The sequence below is a fragment of the Hylobates moloch genome, unplaced genomic scaffold (genome assembly GCF_009828535.3).
Source record: "Hylobates moloch isolate HMO894 unplaced genomic scaffold, HMol_V3 SCAFFOLD_14, whole genome shotgun sequence".
NCBI lineage: Eukaryota > Metazoa > Chordata > Mammalia > Primates > Hylobatidae > Hylobates > Hylobates moloch.
This window is the reverse complement of record NW_026652289.1, coordinates 2752725-2770278: the sequence shown is the minus strand read 5'-3', so window position 1 is coordinate 2770278 and position 17554 is coordinate 2752725. Positions and strand designations below refer to the sequence as shown.

The 17554-nt window shown below is 51.8% G+C and overlaps 1 protein-coding gene across 1 annotated transcript; it reads right to left on the bottom strand.

The window, feature by feature from the left end:
• Nucleotides 1–2301: 2301 nt before the first annotated feature.
• On the bottom strand, nucleotides 2302–4981 carry CSTB (cystatin B). The gene is made up of 3 exons (XM_032175624.2): nucleotides 4824–4981; nucleotides 3265–3366; nucleotides 2302–2937 (listed from the first exon to the last, which is right to left on the bottom strand). Exons 1-3 carry the CDS (start codon nucleotides 4887–4889, stop codon nucleotides 2809–2811), a joined length of 297 nt encoding a protein of 98 aa, XP_032031515.1. The 5' UTR covers nucleotides 4890–4981; the 3' UTR covers nucleotides 2302–2808.
• Nucleotides 4982–17554: the final 12573 nt, after the last annotated feature.

Sequence of the window (17554 nt, the reverse complement as noted above, 5' to 3'; positions counted from 1 at the left end):
TTGGGCATGGCCTCTGCCCAGAAGCCTTCTGCACCTCTGTCAGATCCCCGTTTACCCCCAACAGGAACCTCCCTTAGGGCAGTTGGTACAATTTCACATCCATGACAGTGACAGTCACCGCCCCCATGCTGTGAGCCCCACGGGAGTCCAAGCTGACCTCATTCTTCCCCTACTACGCACCTCATCCACTTTGAGCTCCTGTGTTAGTCCATTCTCATGCTGCTAATAGAGACATATCCGAGACTGGATAGTTTATAAAGGAAAGAGGTTTAATTGACTCACAGTTTAGCATGGCTAGGGAGACCTCAGGAAACTTACAATCATGGCAGAAGGGGAAGCAAACACGTCCTTGTTCACGTGGTGGTGGGAAGGAGAAGCGCCGAGCAAAAGCGGGGAGAGCCCCTTATAAAACCATCAGATGTTATGAGGATTCACTCACTATCACGAGAACAGCATGAGGGTAACCACCACCATGATTCAGTGACCTCCCACCAGGTCCCTCCCATGACATGGGATTATGGGAGCTACAATTCAAGATGAAATTTGGGTGGAAACACAGCCAAACCATATCAGAGTGCCTAACGCACTCTCAGACGGCAGGGTTAAACCAGCAGTGGGTTCAGTTAAACCAGCAGTGGGTTTGGTTAAACCAGCAGTGGGTTCGGTAACAAGGGACTTTTGTCAGCGGGTAGCGAAATTCATCAGATTTCCAAGCTGCTGCTGTTGATGCTCCTAAGGAAGCAGACAGCATGTGGATGAAATTGACAACTTCATAAAAATAATATATATATAGAGAGAGAGAAACGGAGTCTTACTCTGTTGCCCAGGCTGGAGTGCAGTGGCGCAATCTTGGCTCACTGCAACCTCCTCTGCCTCCTGGGTTCAAGCTATTCTCTTGCCTCAGCCTCCTGAGTAGCTGGGATTACAGGCACCCGCCTGGCTAATTTATTTTATTTTATTTTTTTCAGTAGGGATGGGGTTTCACCGTGTTGGTCAGGCTAGTCTCGAACTCCTGACCTCAAGTGATCCACCCACCTCAGCCTCCCAAAGTGCTGGGATTACAGGCGTGAACCTGTAATTTTGATCCCTTTGTCAACTTGTATTTAAACCAGACCACAGCATTAATATTTTATTTTCTGTTTTTACACTGATATTTCCTGTTTACACACAAGGTTCTAACCCTAAATCCAGCTTCCCCCAACCCAGGTGCCCCATAGGAGTTCCTGGTCACTGCTCCTGCAGACACCCGCTCCCTTCCTGTTGGGGATGGCTCTCCCCCTGCGTGGTCCGCTAAACAGCCCCTCCCCCACCTGCCTTCCACTGGAAGTTCTCAAGTGGGATACATCGGGTTTTCCTTTCAATGCAAAACTGCTTGATTCTGTTTTGCGTGTTATAAAGGCTTAGTCTCAGAGTTCATAGTTCATGTTAAGAGTGCAGAATACACACAGTCCGTGATTCAGTTTTTTTTTTCTTTTTGAAACAGGATCTCACTCTGTCACCCACCCAGGCTGCAGTGCAGAGGTGAGATCTCGGCTCGCTGCACCCACCACCTCCCGGGTCCAAGTGATCCTCCCGTCTCAGCCTCCCAAGTAGCTGGGATTACAGGCGCCTGCCACAACGCCCAGCTAATTTTTGTATTATTAGTAGAGACAGGGTTTCACCATGTTGGTCAGGCTGGCCTAGAACTCCTGACCTCAAAGTGATCCACCCACCTTGGCCTCCCAAAGTGTTGGGATTCCAGGTGTGAGCCACTGTGCCCGGCCTGATTCAGAATTTCCTAACATCACTTTCAAAGCTCTGTGGACTCACTGGTAGCTCCCTCCTTAGTCTTCACTGCCCCCACGATCTGGACAACCTGAATCCTGCAGCTGCAGTTCTGGCATACGCTGCCGGATGCCTTGGAGGCAAAGCGCAGCTCAGGACACCCTCAGGAACACATTCACATTGTGACCCCGGTTCACAGAGACTTTCATCCCCAGTCTTAGCTGTTATCATATATGATGCTCCCTCTTCTGTCCTATTTAACATAGAATCACAGGTGGGAAGCCACCGGACCGATTCCATGAATGGGAAGTAATCCCTGTTGAAAACTAGAAGGTGTTTTGAAAAATAGCCACGCTCTCCTAAGAAACGTCCCTTTAGGAGCCCACATGGCTCCATGGGAAGCCTCCCACGCCGCACGGCGCTCAGTGAGGCTGCAGGCTATTCTGCACGTGCATGACACTGTGTGGCTGCCTCTCTGTACCGGAGCATAAAGTGTGTGAATGTATCTGAGACCTGGAGCCAGTTATGCTCTGGAAATGGATTTACTCACACTCTTTTATTTTATGGGAGAAACTGAAGCTTGGGGCCAGGAGCTAAGAGTCAAAGCAACAACATGCAAAGAGTGGCGGTTAGGAACGCAGGCCGGAGCGGGCAGGTGTGAATCCTGGGTCCACCACCCGCTTGCTGTGTGAGCCAGGCAGTCTCCCCACCCTCCATGCCCCCGAGGGGAAGGACCTGCCCAGGGTGGTTCAGACGAAGAAAAAAATCTAAAACAAAGGAGGCAATCTGTAAGGATTTTAAAAAATATCCATTTTGAAAATATTCTGAAAGTAATTAAGATCACCGATTGGGAAGGAAAGAAATCAACACAATGAAATTTAGGAAGAGAAATGCAAGAGCAGCTGCAGAATCCCGCCCCTTCCACCCCGAGGGGCACAGCCCGGAGATGAAGCTTATTTTAGGATCGAAAGTGCACGCTCTGGTAGACGGAGGATCACTTTAATGGTCAGTCTTCTGGCTGAAGGGCTCCGTCCAAAGTCGGGATCAGAAATAGGTCAGCTCATCGTGCTTGGCTTTGTTGGTCTGGTAGTTAGATAAGGTCAAGGGCTTGTTTTCCTGAGGGAGAGGTTGGAACACTCGCAGGTGTACGAAGTCCTCGTCGCCGACGTGCACCTGGGAAGAGAGCAGAGTAAGTGAAGCCTCTGATCCCAAGTCACCTTGCTGCGTCCCTCCAGGTCATTAGCAGCCGGCTGAAGACAACCTTGTCTTCTCCTGCATGTGCAGCGGATGCCTCACATCCCACACTTGTTTCCTGAGGGTTCTTAGCTCCCCAGAAGCCCTAGTCCTTCTCCTGAAAGGCTGATGGACACACACAGTAGGATGCTTACCTCAGGGGCCAGCCACAGGGCGCCCCAGCACCTAAGACCACACAGCCCGGGCCTGCACAGGTGGTTTCCTACCAGCACCTGTTCGGGGCAGGCCCTCCCGAGGCCCACATACCTTGATGAAGTAGTTTGTCCCCGCGACCACCTGGCTCTTGAACGACACGGCCTTAAACACAGGGAACTTCTTGTTTTCTTTCTCTTCAAGCTGGGACCTCACCTAGGCAGAGGGGACAGAATGAGGATGTCTCAATGGCTTCTTGGATTCCCTCCTGCTAGAGTAACTTGCGCGCATGCGCGCACGCACGATTCTGACAATTCACACAATTGTCTCTTACAACTGCAGGGACATTTAAACTGTTAGTCTAATAATAAAGTAGAAAAAAACAGTTCCAGCCGGGTACGATGGCTCAAAGCTGTAATCCCAGAACTTTGGGAGGCTGAGGTGGGCAGATCACTTGAGGTCAGGAGTTTGAGACCAGCCTAGCCAAATGGCAAAATCCCGTTTCTACTAAAAATACAAAAATTAGCTGGGCGTGGTGGCGAGCACCTGTAATCCCAGCTAGTCGGGAGGCTAAGGCAGGAGAATCCCTTGAACCCGGGAAGCGGAGGTTGCAGTGGGCCGAGATTGCGACACTGCACTCCAGCCTGGGCAACAGAGTGAGACTGCGTCTCAAAAACAAAAAACACAGGCCTCAGCATCGCCTGGACCTGTTCTTGCTTGGGGCATCGCGTCGGTCACCAACCATGACAGCGAGGCGGGCCTGGCCTGTGCTCCACCAGAGGCGGCTTCCTGCACAGAGGACCTGCTCATTTCAGCCCCTCCAGAATCTTCTGGCAGGCGCAGAGCAACAGGACGTCCATCTTACAGACGAGGAAACCGAGACACAGGGAAGGTTGCCGTCTGCAACCCAGCCCGGTTTTTATCTTGTTTGTGTTTTAACTTTTTATTTAGACTTACAGTTTGAAACAGTGCTAGAATCGGAAGCATGTAAAGAAACCTGTGGACCCTTTATGCAGATACACTTAAGTTTTTAACCCATGTGTCTTATCACTGAGGACCTCTTGCACTCTCTCATGATTTTTTTCCTGAACTAGTTGAGGATATCGACAAAGATTCTTGCTTGGCCAAACTGTAGTCGGGCTCCTGAAGCGCCTAGGCCACCTGCGCACTTCCTTGTAAAATCCAGTTTTAGCAAGAAGCCTGGCTAAGTCAGTTTAGCCAGACCCTTCCCACCTGCTTGCTATCGGATCACCGTGGAGATCGGAGCCGGCTGCTCACCTGCGCCATCGTCGGCGACGCCCGGTCACCCTGCCTGCCTGAAGCCAGAAGCGCGTCATCCCTGGGGTTTCCTCTCAGAGACTGTCCATGCAGGGACTGCACCCTGCTCCGGGGCTATCAATTCCCACTCGCCCTTGCTGTATTCAGCGGAGCCCAATGTCTCCCCAGCGGCGCCCCAGGCGCGGCCCCCTCCCCTGCACACTCGCGCGCAGCGCCCGAGCGGAGGGAGGCCTCTCACGGCCACAGCCCGGGCCAGCCCGGGGGTCCACGGCCAAGCCCGCCCGCCCAGGGGTGCGCAGCGGGGCCGAAGCTGCTGCTTCCCCTCCAGGAGCCACGGCCACGCCCTGAAGCTAAGGCAGGACTCCGGGCCAGCCCCGTTCCCGCGGCCCACCCACCTGGTCGGCGATGTCCTGGGTCTCGGCGGTGGCCGGCTGCGTGGCGGAAGGCGCCCCGCACATCATCTTCGCGGCGACGGAGGGAACCTGGCGAGGGGACTCGGTGAGGGGACGCGGCGGCTCCTCCGCTCAAGTAGGCGCTGCGGTCACGTGACGCGCGGGCGGAACCAAGGCGCGGGGAGGAGGCACCTTGGCTTGGGAGTCCCCTGCGGGGTCGCGGTGGCCCCGCAAGAAGGGGCGCGCGGGGCGGGGCGCGGGGCGGGGCGCGGGGCGGGGAGCTTGGCCACCACTCGCCGCCGGCTGAGTCTCCGCGCCCAGGGCCGGTGTCGGGAGGGAGCACCCCCCTCCCGGGGCTGGTATCGTCTTTCCAGGCGCCTAGTCACACGGACCGGGGCGGGGGCGCGGCCGGGTGTCGCCGGTGGGTTGGGCGCGCAGGGTGGGACGATAGGGGAGGGGCAGTCGGAGTGGGCGCAATCCTGCAGGGTGGCGGGGTCCGGGCCGCGCACGAGGGAGGGCACGGTGGGGGGCAGCGCTGCAGGGGTCAGGGGTCAGGGGTCCCGGCCCCGCGGGAGTAGGTGTGCGGGCTGCAGTGGACATCACCGCTTGTGACCCAGAACACTGAAGGCTGAAGGGGGTGGACAGAGGGGCCCAGAGAAGGGGAGACGGCGCCCACGCGCCCCAGGCTGGGTGGGGGCAGGGGGTAGATCAGAGGGATGAGAAGAAGGCAGGGTTCTCTGTTGGAATTTGCGTTTTCGGATTTCTTTTCTTTCTTTTTTTCTTTTTCTTTTCTCTCTTTTTTTTTTTTTTGAGACGGAGTCTCGCTTTGTCGCCCAGGCTGGAGTGCAGTGGCGCGATCTCGGCTCACTGCAAGCTCCACCTCCCGGGTTCACGCCAGTCTCCTGACTCAGCCTCCCGAGTAGCTGGGACTACAGGCGCCCGCCACCACGCCCGGCTAATTTTTTTGCATTTTTAGTCGAGACGGGGTTTCACCATGTTAACCAGGATGGTCTCGATCTGCTGACCTTGTGATCCACCCGCCTCAGCCTCCCAAAGTGCTGGGATTACAGGCCTGAGCCACCGCACCCGGCCTTTTTTTTTTTTTTCCCGAGACGGGGTCTCGCTCTGTCACCGAGGCTGGAGTGCAGTGTCTCGATCTCAGTTCACTGCAACCTCCGCCTCCCGGGTTCAAGCGATTCTCCTGCCTCAGCCTCCCGAGTAGCTGGGACTACAGGTGCGCACCACCACGCGCAGCTAATTTTTGTGTTTTTAGTAGAGATGGGGGTTTCACCATATTGGCCAGGCTGGTCTCGAACTCCTGACCTCGTGATCCACCTGCCTCGGGCTCCCAAAGTGCTGGGATTACAGACATGAGCCACCGTGCCTGGCTCTTTTCTTTTTCTTTCTTTCTTTCGCTCTCTCTTTCTTTCCTTCTTCCTTCCTTCCTTTCTTTCCTTTCTTCCCTTTCTTCCCTTTCTTTCCTTTTTCTCTTTCTTTTCTTTTCTTTCAGACAGAGTCTTGCTCTGTTGGCCAGGCTGGGGTGCAGTGGCCTGATCACAACTCATTGCAGCCTGGACCTCCTGGGCTCAAGCAGTCTTCCCACCTCAGCTGCTATAGTAGCTGGGACCACAGGCCCACCCTACCACACGCATATATATAGAGACAGAGAGTTTTACCATGTTACCCAGGCTGGTCTGGAACTCCTGAGCTATCTGTCCACCTTAGCCTCCCAAAGTGCTGGGATTATTGGCATAAACCACTGCACCCCTAATTTTAAAAAAAATGTTTTTGTAGAGATCGGAGTCTCACTATGTTGCCCAGGCTGGTCTTGAACCCCTAGGCTAAAAGCGATCCATCCCCCAAAGTGCTGGGATGACAGGCTTGAGCCACCACACAGGCCCTTTGGTTTAGGATTTCTGTTAGACTGGACCACCTGGGGAAGGGAAGGGTCGCTTTCCTTACTTGGGGTGGGGGTGGGGCCTGTGCTAGGCACCTGTTGGTGTGATTGGCTCTTCAAAATGACCCAGACCCCCTACCCAAGGGCTGTCCCTCAGGGGGGCTGGTCTGCTCCTGGGTGCAAGGCCCCAGCTGGAGCGGCCCATGAATGGGTTGTGGGGTCCTTTCCCTTACCTGCCAGGGCACAGCCTAGTCTGTCACTTCAGGGAAGGCCCCAAAGGGGTGGGCAGTCAGGTGTGGTTGAAGCCTGGGGGGAGCGGGGCAGAGCCCGCCACCATTGTTGAATGAGTGAAGGCAGATTTGACCCCACAAAAATGGAAAACTCTTCTATGTGGAAAACAAAGCATCAGAGGAAAAAATGGTCAAGAAGAGAAAGGGATGTTCTCTGCTTGTGCAGGTCCTGCAGCTCTGTGGGGCTTGTGCTGTGGAAGGTGTTGGCCTTGAGGCCTTTGGTCCTGAGGTGCCTCCTGGAGTCGGATCCTCACTCTCCTTGCTGGAGCTGGGTCCCAGGTGCCTCCATTTTACAAATAGGAGGATAACACCTGTGGAAATAAACAAAGCCCACACAAATGAGAACAAAAGGCCATTTATTCAGGGCTTGCTGTACAAGGGAGTCGCCATCCTCTCTTGTGTTGACCGAGATTCCTCAGCAGGTGGGTGCAGAGCCGGGGAAAAGCCTGGAATGGGAAGGGGAGGCTCAGGTGCACCTGAGGGAGGCTGTGGCCTGGGGAGCCGGAAGAGGGGCGCACTAGGAGTATGACCGTGACAGGTCCGTTGCCTAGGGTGCAGGAAGTCAGCACGCTGCCACCCAGGGTTTGCAGCAGACAGTTTGAACCGCAAGGTTGTAACTGGGAGGAGACCTCAAATCCATCTCCCCGAGGAGTTTGGGGCTGGGAACTTTCAGGGGTTTGGAGTGGGCTGAGGGCGGGGGCCGCTGATCAGTGGAGAAGTGCAGGGTGAAGCAGGGTGGAGTCATGGGGTGGGGTTGAAGACGCTGTGTTCTCATGCTGGTTCACTTCCTCTGTGGGGCTCTTCAAACTGGTTGGCCTGGAATTAAGGATCTGAAACATCTTAAGGAATTCTTAAAAGCCTCATGATTCTGAAGTCAGAGATTCCGTCCATAGGAACAGTAGGGGTGCAGATGGTCACTAGTGCTACGTGACTTTCAGTTAGAAGGAAGTGGATTAAAGTGTAGCCTGACAAACACTTAGTTATCCTTCTCTCCCTCCCTCCCCACTCCCTCCCTCTCTCTCTCTCTCTCTCTCTCTTTCTCTCTCTCTTTCTCTCTTTCTTTCTTCAGAGTCTGGCTTTGTCATCCAGACTGGAGTGCAGTGCCATGATCTTGGCTCACTGCTGCAACCACTGCCTCCCGGGTTCAAGCGATTCTCCTGCCTCAGCCTCCCGAGTAGCTGGGATTCCAGGTGTGTGCCACCACGCCCAGCTAATTTTTGTATAGAAACAGGGTTTCACCATGTTAGCCAGGCTGGTCTTGAACTCCTGACCTCAGGTGATCCACCCACCTCGGCCTCCCAAAGTGTTAGGATTACAGGCATGAGCCACCGCACCCGGCCTATAACTCTGTTTCTGCTGAATGCTTAGTTATAATAAATATATAATAAATATAATATATAATATAATATATAATAAATGTCCAGCACCTGGGCAGAAAGCTTCCGGCTAGCCGCAAAGGTTGAGGTTTGGCCTCTGGATAGTGGCTGTGGCTCAGAGTTCTCTTCCCGTATTTGGTCTGGCTGTTTTCTGTTTGTGTGTTCGCTGTCTCACAATGTCAAAGCTGCCTTAGTGCTGCAGGTCTGGGTGCAAGCAGATGTTTCAAACCTTCTTGGAGGGCAGGTGCTGGATGCATTATCCCCACAGCTGCCTGAGTGCGGACCCAGCCCTTCTTCGCACCTGCTGTGCGGTGAAGGACTAATTGCTGAAACTCTCTGTGCCTCTCTCTGTGCCTCTCTCTGTGGGGATAATGCTAATAACCAACCTCAAATTTTGTTTTTTAAAGGACTAAATGAATTAGTGAGTAAGTACAAAAAGCTTGGGACAGTGTCTGAGCTCCAGGGTGAGTTGTCAGTATTGTTATTATTAATATGCTAATCAAAGCCAACCTAGAATTTGTATTACTTTTTCAATCAAAAGCCCTGGAATTTTTTATTTATTTATTTTTTTGAGACACAGTCTGATTCTGTTGCCCACGCTGGAGTTCAGTGGCACGATCACAGCTCACTGCAGCCTGGACCTCCCAGACTCAAGCAATCTTCCCACCTCAGCCTCCTGAGTAGCTGGGGCCACAGGTGTGCACCACCATGCCTGGCTAACTTTTTAATTTTTTGTAGAGATGGAAGTCTCACTGTGTTGCCCAGGCTAATCTTGAAATCCTGGGCCCGAGTGATCCTCCTACCTCTGAAACCACCTTTGCAAAAATTGTATCCATGAGAAAACGGTGGCAGTGGGAGAGATCTGATCCAGCCAACCCTGCTCTGGCCTTTAGCTTTTAAGCTGCCTTGATTACCCCTGGCTTAGGCTGAGCTAACTTTGGCAGACATTTAGTTTATAGTTTAGATGATACTGGCCCTTCCCCAAAACTCAACCACCTTTGCAAAGCTCATGAGAGACTAGGCTAGGAGAAGGAGAGGAGCCTGGGTTGAGCTAAGGTGTAGACAAACAATTGCCAGCCATTATTCTGGAGGTCATAGGACAGCAACCTCCCCAGTTAGTCCTGCAGTTAATGTCGCTATTGTAGACTGGCCTTTTGAGATACTTTTGCAGGTTTTGGGCATGTCTGACACCCATGGCTCTACCTGGACCCACTGACCATGGCTCCTGTGGCCCCTTCCAGAAGCAACTCAGTGCAAAAGGACAGCTTCCCTTGATTTCATCTCCGACCCACTCGGTCAGCAGCAAGCACCCATTGCCCAGCCACCCCAACCCCTTCCCCCAGACTACCTTTGAAAAACCCTAACCCACAGGCCTTCGATGAGGTTGATTTGAATAATTACCCCATCTCCCTTGTGGCATGGCCAGGCCAGCCTCACATCAATTCACTTTTTTTTTTTTTTTTTTTTTTGAGACAGAGTCTCCCTCTGTCGCCCAGGCTGGAGTACAGTGGTGCAATCTTGGCTCACTGCAACCTCTGCCTCCCGGGTTCAAGTGATTCTCCTGCCTTAGCCTCCCAAGTAACTGTGATTATAGGCATGCATCTCCATGCCTGGCTAATTTTTGTATTTTTAGTAGAGACGAGGTTTCACCATGTTGGCTAGGCTGGTCTCAAACTCCTGACCTCAGGTGATTCAACCCCCTTGGCTTCCCAAAGTGCTGAGATTGCAGGCGTGAGCCACCGCACCCGACAATTAATTTTCTTTTCTTCAATGCCGTGGCCTTTGTACAGCAGGCAGGAAGAACCTGTTGGGCGGTTCCACCTCGGCCTCCCAAAGTGCTGGGATTACAGGCATGAGCCATCACCCCGACCATGCTGACTTTTACCTCCCATTCTTTGATGCCAGAGTTTTTCATTTACCGAAGGCAAGGGGAAAAGACCAAATACCTTGTCTCCCCACTTAGAGAATGAGAAAGAAAAAAATTATGAGTATTTCTTATCTGAGGAAAATGAACCCCCCCCCCTTTTTTTTTGAGATGGAATCTCACTGTGTCACCCAGGCTGGAGTGCAGGGGCGCCATCTTGGCTCACTGCAAGCTCCTCCTCCTGGGTTCACACCATTCTCCTGCTTCAGCCTCCCAAGTAGCTGAGACTACAGGCACCCACCACCATGCCCAGCTAATTTTTTTGTATTTTTAGTAGAGACAGGGTTTCACCATGTTGGCCAGAATGGTCTTGATCTCCTGACCTCAGGATCTGCCCACCTTGGCCTCCCAAAGTGCTGGGATTACAGGCGTGAGCCACCAGGCCCAGCTGAAAGCAAACCCTTTTAAGTTATCAGGCCCAGAGAGAAATTAAAATGAGACAACAATCACATGCTGTTTCTCCTAGAGCTGTGTCACCATCTCTGGAGACTGCTTCCTCTCACCACAAGTAGCTGTAAGTGAACCTAAGGATGCTGCACACAGGACATCGTAATCCCATACAATGTATAGCCAATCACTAATCAATATTATTTCTGTAAACCAATGAGAATTCCTGATAGACAATTTTGTATCAGCCTGCTCCTTGTCCCCCCTTTGCCTTTAAAAACCTGCTTGTCAGCTGGGCGTGATGGCTCACACCTGTAATCCCAGCAGTTTGGAAGGCCAAAGTGGGTGGATCACCTGAGGTCAGGAGTTCGAGACCAGCCTGGCCAACATGATGGAACCCCGTCTCTACTAAAAATGCAAAAAAATTAGCTGAGCATGGTGTCGGGCACCTGTAATCCCAGCTACTTGGGAGGCTGAGGCAGGAGAATCACTTGAACCTGGGAGGCTGAGGTTGCAGCGAGCCAAGATTGCGCCACTGCACTCCAGCCTGGGCAACAGAAGTGAAACTTCGTCTCAAACAAACAAACAAACAAACAAACAAAACCTGCTGTCACGGAGGTCAAAAGCAGCACTCCCAAGGCAATGTGGAAGTGTGTCTTGCTGTCCTCAACTTTAGCCCACGCACAGTCTCTACATCAATTCTGCCTCAGCTTCTTCCTTCAACAAGAAAGAAAGGAAGGAAGGACTGACAAGACCTGGGGGCACCTCAGAGACTTTGAACATCACTTACATATGAAATCTGTATTCAGAAGAATCAAACTTTGAAATCTAAACTATTTCAGAATCTCACTTTTGAAATCTTGGATTTCCCCAGGGTCAGTAGAACCCTAGTTTGTTTAATTGCTTGATTTTTCTTCCATGTGCCTTCCTCCTCAGCATGCTCATCAGGTTTCTTGGGGGTTTTGGGGGGCTTCCTGTTAATACTCCTAAGCAGGCGACTCATACACCTGTTCCTGGCTCCAATCAGTTGTTTTTCCATTATGCAAGAGTTTCATCATGAGAATTTGTTGTTAATTAAATTGTAGACATCAGAGGGTCTCAGCCCAAGCAATAGGTGTTGGGGGCTGTGGGCACCAGGCGCTGCAGGGGGGCTGTGGGCCCCATCCTGGCACCCTGTTCATGAACCTGCAAGCGATGCTGTGGGGAGCTCTGCCTGGTGCGAAAACTGCTGACGTGGTGGGCTAAGGAGGTCAAAACCCCTCTGTTGCAGGATGTCCCAGTGGACCTCAGGTCCCTCCTGTTTGCTGAGCTTGTGTTTCAGCTGCCTTTCTTTCCCACTGCAAGCCCTGCCTTCTTCCAAAAGCTGCTGGTAGATCCAAAGCCCTGCAGACTTCTACTCAGGTTGCAACATGGCAACGTGAATTCCAATACTCTCCATATTTCTATTTGAGGATTTTGCAAAAGCCAGTGGCTTCCAAGGAAAAAGGCCTGAGACCATGCATGAACTATTCACCCTTGCATCTGGCTGTGCGCCTTACTCACACGTCCCTTTCATACGTCTACGTTTGCTGTTGAAGAGCTCCTACTGCAAGTATGCTGCAAGTATGGGGAGAAAAGAAAGAAAATGAGGGAAACAACCAGTGAGCCGGGAAGGGAGGCCCGCGGGGCACTTGCCTGTGGGACCCAATACGAGGAAAACTGCTCAGAACCCAGGTGTTCAGCAGCATTCAAAACACACAAGAGCAAGATGGTGACAGGAGTATCATCAAACTCTCATCCTGCACAGGCACCGGGACGGACAGATCAGTCAGCGGCGGGTGCGCAGTGCGCTGTGGGCTACGTCGTAGGCATGTGGTGCCCAACACCTCAGTGTGTGACCAAGTCTTGCTGTAGGATGACTAAGCAGGACCAGAACAGAAACTGGATAAGCTTCTAAGAGCATGGCCTGCTTGACACTGTTACAGGAAAGGGGTCCCGATCCGGACCCCAAGAGAGGGTTCTTGGATCTCTGGCAAGAAAGAATTCAGGGCAAGTCCACAGAGAAAAGTGAAAGCAAGTTTATTAAGAAAGTAGAGGAATAAGAGAATGACTATTCCATAGAGCAGCCCCAGGACTGCTGGTTGCCCATTTTTATGGTTATTTCTTGATGACATGCTAAACAAGGGGTGGATTATTCATGCTTCCCCTCTTTAGACCATATAGGGTAACTTCCTGACGTTGCCATGGCATCTGTAAACTGTCATGGTGCTGGTGGGAGTGTAGCAGTGAGGATGAGCAGAGGCCATTCTTGTGGCCATCTTGGTTTTGGTGGGTTTTAGCCGGCTCATTCACTGCAACCTGTTTTATCAGCAAGGTCTTTATGGCCTGTAATTTGTACCGACCTCCTATCTCATCCTGTGACTAAGAAGGCCTTAACCATCTGGGAACGCAGCCCAGTAGGTGTCAGCCTCATTTTACCCAGCTCCTATTCAAGATGGAGTCGCCCTGGTTCAAACACCTCTGAACATGTTCGTGCATTGTTTGACCCGCAGCAGATAAGCCTGAGGCTAAGACCTTGACTCATAATTCTCGAGAGCATATCACCAATCAGGAGAATGAATAGTGGCGGCCAGGCATGGTGGCTCATGCCTGTAATCCCAGCACTTTGGGGGACCAAGGTGGGAGGGTCGCTTGAGCCCAGGAGTTCAAGACCAGACTGGGCAAAGTAATGAGACGCCCTCTGTGATGGTTCATAGTGAGTGTCAACTTGATTGGGTTGAAGGATGCAAAGTGCTGATCCTGGGTGTGTCTGTGAGGGTGTTGCCAAAGGAGATTCACATTTGAGTCAGTGGCTGGGGAAGGTGGACCCACCCTTAATCTAGGTGGGCACCATCTAATCAGCTGTCAGCACAGCTAGAATATAAAGCAGGCGGAAGAATGTAAAAAGACGAGACTGGCCCAGCCTCCCGGCCTACATCTTTCTCCTGTGCTGGGTGCTTCCTGCCCTCGGACATCGGACTCCAAGTTCTTCAGTTTTGGGACTCAGACTGGCTCTCCTCGCTCCTCAGCTTGCAAACAGCCTACTGTGGGGCCTTGTGATCGTGAGAGTTAATACTTAATAAACTCACCTTTATATATATATCCTATTAGTTCTGTCCCTCTAGAAAACCCAATACACCATCTCTACAAAAAATAAAAAATTAGCCAGCTGAGGTGATGCACACCTGTGGTCCCAGCTATTCAGAAGGCGGGGGTGGGAGGATCACTTGAGCCCTGGAGGTCGAGGCTGCAGTGAGCTGTGATTGCAACCCTGCACTCCAGCCTGGGAGACAGAGTGAAACTCTGTCTCTTAAAAAAATAAATAAAATAAAATAAAATAAAATAAAACAAAATAAAAGTAGTGGGACATTTCAGGCCATTTAAAAATTTGAAATTTTGGTCTTTAATATTCATTAAAAACCAGGTCATGTTTTCTTGTCTCCACCTCTACCCTGGGGGAAAAAGAGAAAATACAGTGAAAAAGAAGTTTAAACTTAGTTTTCCTTAAGGTTGAGCCCTAGTGTGACTTTCAGTCAGAAATGGGTTATACTGTGGCCAGGTGTGGTGGCTCACGCCTGTAATCCCAGCACTGTGGGAGGCTAAGGTGGGCTGATCATTTGAGGTCAGGAGTTCGAGACCAGCCCGGGCAACATGGCGAAACTCTGTCTCTACTAAAAATGCAAAAATTAGCCAGGTGTGGTGGCAGGTGCCTGTAGTCGCAGCTACTCGAGAGGCTGACGCAGGAGACACTTGAACCCGGGAGGCGGAGGTTGCAGTGAGCTGAGATCATGCTACTGCACTCCAGCCTGGGTCACAGAGCAAGACTCTGTCAAAAAAAAAAAAAAAAAGGCAGGGGGGTTACCCTGGAGAGTGTTTTTGTTTCTGCCTTCAACAGGTCATGCCAGGAGAAGAGATTTTTTTTTTTTTTGAGACGGAGTCTCCCTCTGTTCCCCAGGTTGGAGTGCAGTGGTGCTATCTTGGCTCACTGCAAGCTCCGCCTCCCAGGTTCACACCATTCTCCTGCCTCAGCCTCCCAAGTAGCTGGGACTACAGGCGCCCGCCACTACGCCCAGCTAATTTTTTGTGTTTTTAGTAGAGACGGGTTTCACCGACGAGGTCTGGATCTCCTGACCTCGTGATCCACCCGCCTCGGCCTCCCAAAGTGCTGGGATTACAGGCATGAGCCAGCACGCCCAGCCCAAGAAGAGATTTTTTAAAGCCACTTTATTCTATTCCAAATCTTAGTCTTCCATATCTTTAGAGACCACCTGCCATGTCCTTTCCGTCTGAAGCCTGGCATCTCGAGCCTGGTGTGAAGGTGTGCTCCCCAATGCACAACTTCACTCTCCTAGTACAGCTTAGTCTCTCCCACCCTGTTCTCAGCAGCGGTGTGACATACCCACTGTGCGCCTGATATACCCACTATGCGCGAGACATACCCACTGTGGGCCTGACATACCCATTGTGCGCCTGACATGCCCATTGCGCGCATGACACAACCACTGTGTGCCTGCGACATACCCACTGTGTGCGTGCAACATTCCCACTGTGCACACGACATACCCACTGTGTGCAACATACCCACTGTGCGCGCGACATACCCACTGTGTGCGTGCAACATACCCACTATGTGTGCGACATACCCACTGTGTGCCTGACATGCCCATTGTGTGCATGACGCAACTACTGTGTGCCTGCGACATACCCACTGTGTGCGTGACATAACCACTGTGTGCGCACAACATACCCACTGTGCACACGACATACCCACTGTGTGCGCGAAATACCCACTGCGTGCGTGCGACATACCCACTGTGTGCAACATACCCACTGTGCGTGCGACATACCCACTGTATGCGTGCAACATACCCACTATGTGTGCGACATACTCACTGTGTGCCTGACATGCCCATTGTGCACGACACAACCACTGTGTGCTGTGACATACCCACTGTGTGCGTGACATAACCACTGTGTGCCTGCGACATACCCACTGTGTGCTGTGACATACCCACTGTGTGCGTGACATACCCACTGTGTGCGTGACATAACCACTGTGTGCGCACAACATACCCACTGTGCGCGCGACATACCCACTGTGTGCGTGACATACCCACTGTGCGCGTGACATACCCACTGTGTGCAACATACCCACTGTGCGCGTGAAATACTGTGTACCTGACATACCCACTGTGCGCAAGACACAACCACTGTGTGCCTGCGACATACCCACTGTGTGTGAGACATACCCACTGTGCGCCTGACATGCCCATTGCGCGCATGACACAACCACTGTGTGCCTGCGACATACCCACTGTGTGCGTGCAACATACCCACTGTGTGTGAGACACACCCACTGTGCGCCTGACATGCCCATTGTGCACCTGACATGCCCACTGTGTGCGTGCAACATACCCACTGTGTGCGTGTGACATACCCACTGTGTGAGTGCAGGGCCTCTTCTCATTCGTGCTTGTCCCCCGGAAAGTCGTGTCCACTGGAACCTTGGAATGTGGCCTTAATTTGGAAAACGGGTCTTTCCAGACATGGTTAGTTAACATGAGGTCATGCTAAATTAAGGCAGGCCTAAGTCCACTGACTGGCGTCCTCATAAGAAGAGGAGAGGCTGGCCGGGTGCAGTGGCTCCCGCTTGTAATCCCAGCACTTTGGGGAGGCCGAGGCAGGCCGATCACCTGAGGTCAGGAGTTCGAGATCAGTCAGCCTGGCCAATATGGTGAAACCCCATCTCTACTAAAAACACAAAAATCAGCCAGAAATTGCTTGAATTCTGGAGGTGGAGGTTGCAGTGAGCCAAGATAGTGTCACTGCACTCCAGCCTGGGCAACAGAGCGAAACTCTGTAACAACAACAACAACAACAACAAGAACTAATTCAGATTCTAAAACCAGTTGCTAAATGTTTCCTAATTTTTTTTTTTTAGACAGAGTTTCAAAGTCTGTAACCCAGGCTGGAGTGTAGTGGCATGATCTTGTGATCTTGGCTCACTGCAACCTCCGCTTCCTGTGTTCAAGCAATTCTCTTGCCTCAGCCTCCTGAGTAGCTGGGATTACAGGTGCTCGCCACCACACCCAGCTAATTTTTGTATTTTTAGTAGAGATGGGGTTTCGCCATGTTGGCCAGGATGGTCTCGAACTCCTGACCTCAGGTGATCCACCTGCTTTGGCCTCCCCAAGTGTTGGTTGGGATTACAGGCATGAGCCACCACTTCCAGCCTTTTCAATTTTATGAAAAATTTCATACATAGAAAATGTCAGAAGATAGGTCAATGAAGACCTGTATTCCTGCCTGTAGACACCACAATTGTATGTTTTTGAGACGGAGTCTCACTCTGTCACCCAGGCTGGGGTGCAGTGGCGCGATCTCAGCTCACTGCAAGCTCCGCCTCCCGGGTTCACGCCATTCTCCTGCCTCAGCCTCCTGAGTAGCTGGGACTACAGGCGCCCGCCACCACGCTCAGCTAATTTTTTGTTTTTAGTAGAGACGGGGTTTCACCGTGTTAGCCAGAATGGTCTCGATCTCCTGACCTCGTGATCCGCCCGCCTCGGCCTCCCAAAGTGCTGGGATTACAGGCGTGAGCCACCGCGTCCGGCCAACGCCACAATTGTTAACAGTGTGCCATAGTTGCTTATCTGCATACACATATGTGCGTGTAATGATTTACTTTTTTGCAGAATGAATTACAGACATCATGACAGGTCATCTTTACCAAAGAGTTCTGCAGTTATTTCTAAAAATAAAGAACATTTTTCTACTTCAGGGTATGGCAAACTATGGCCCCGGGCCAAATGCAGCCTCCCCGTTTTTTTGTTTTTTTTTTTTTT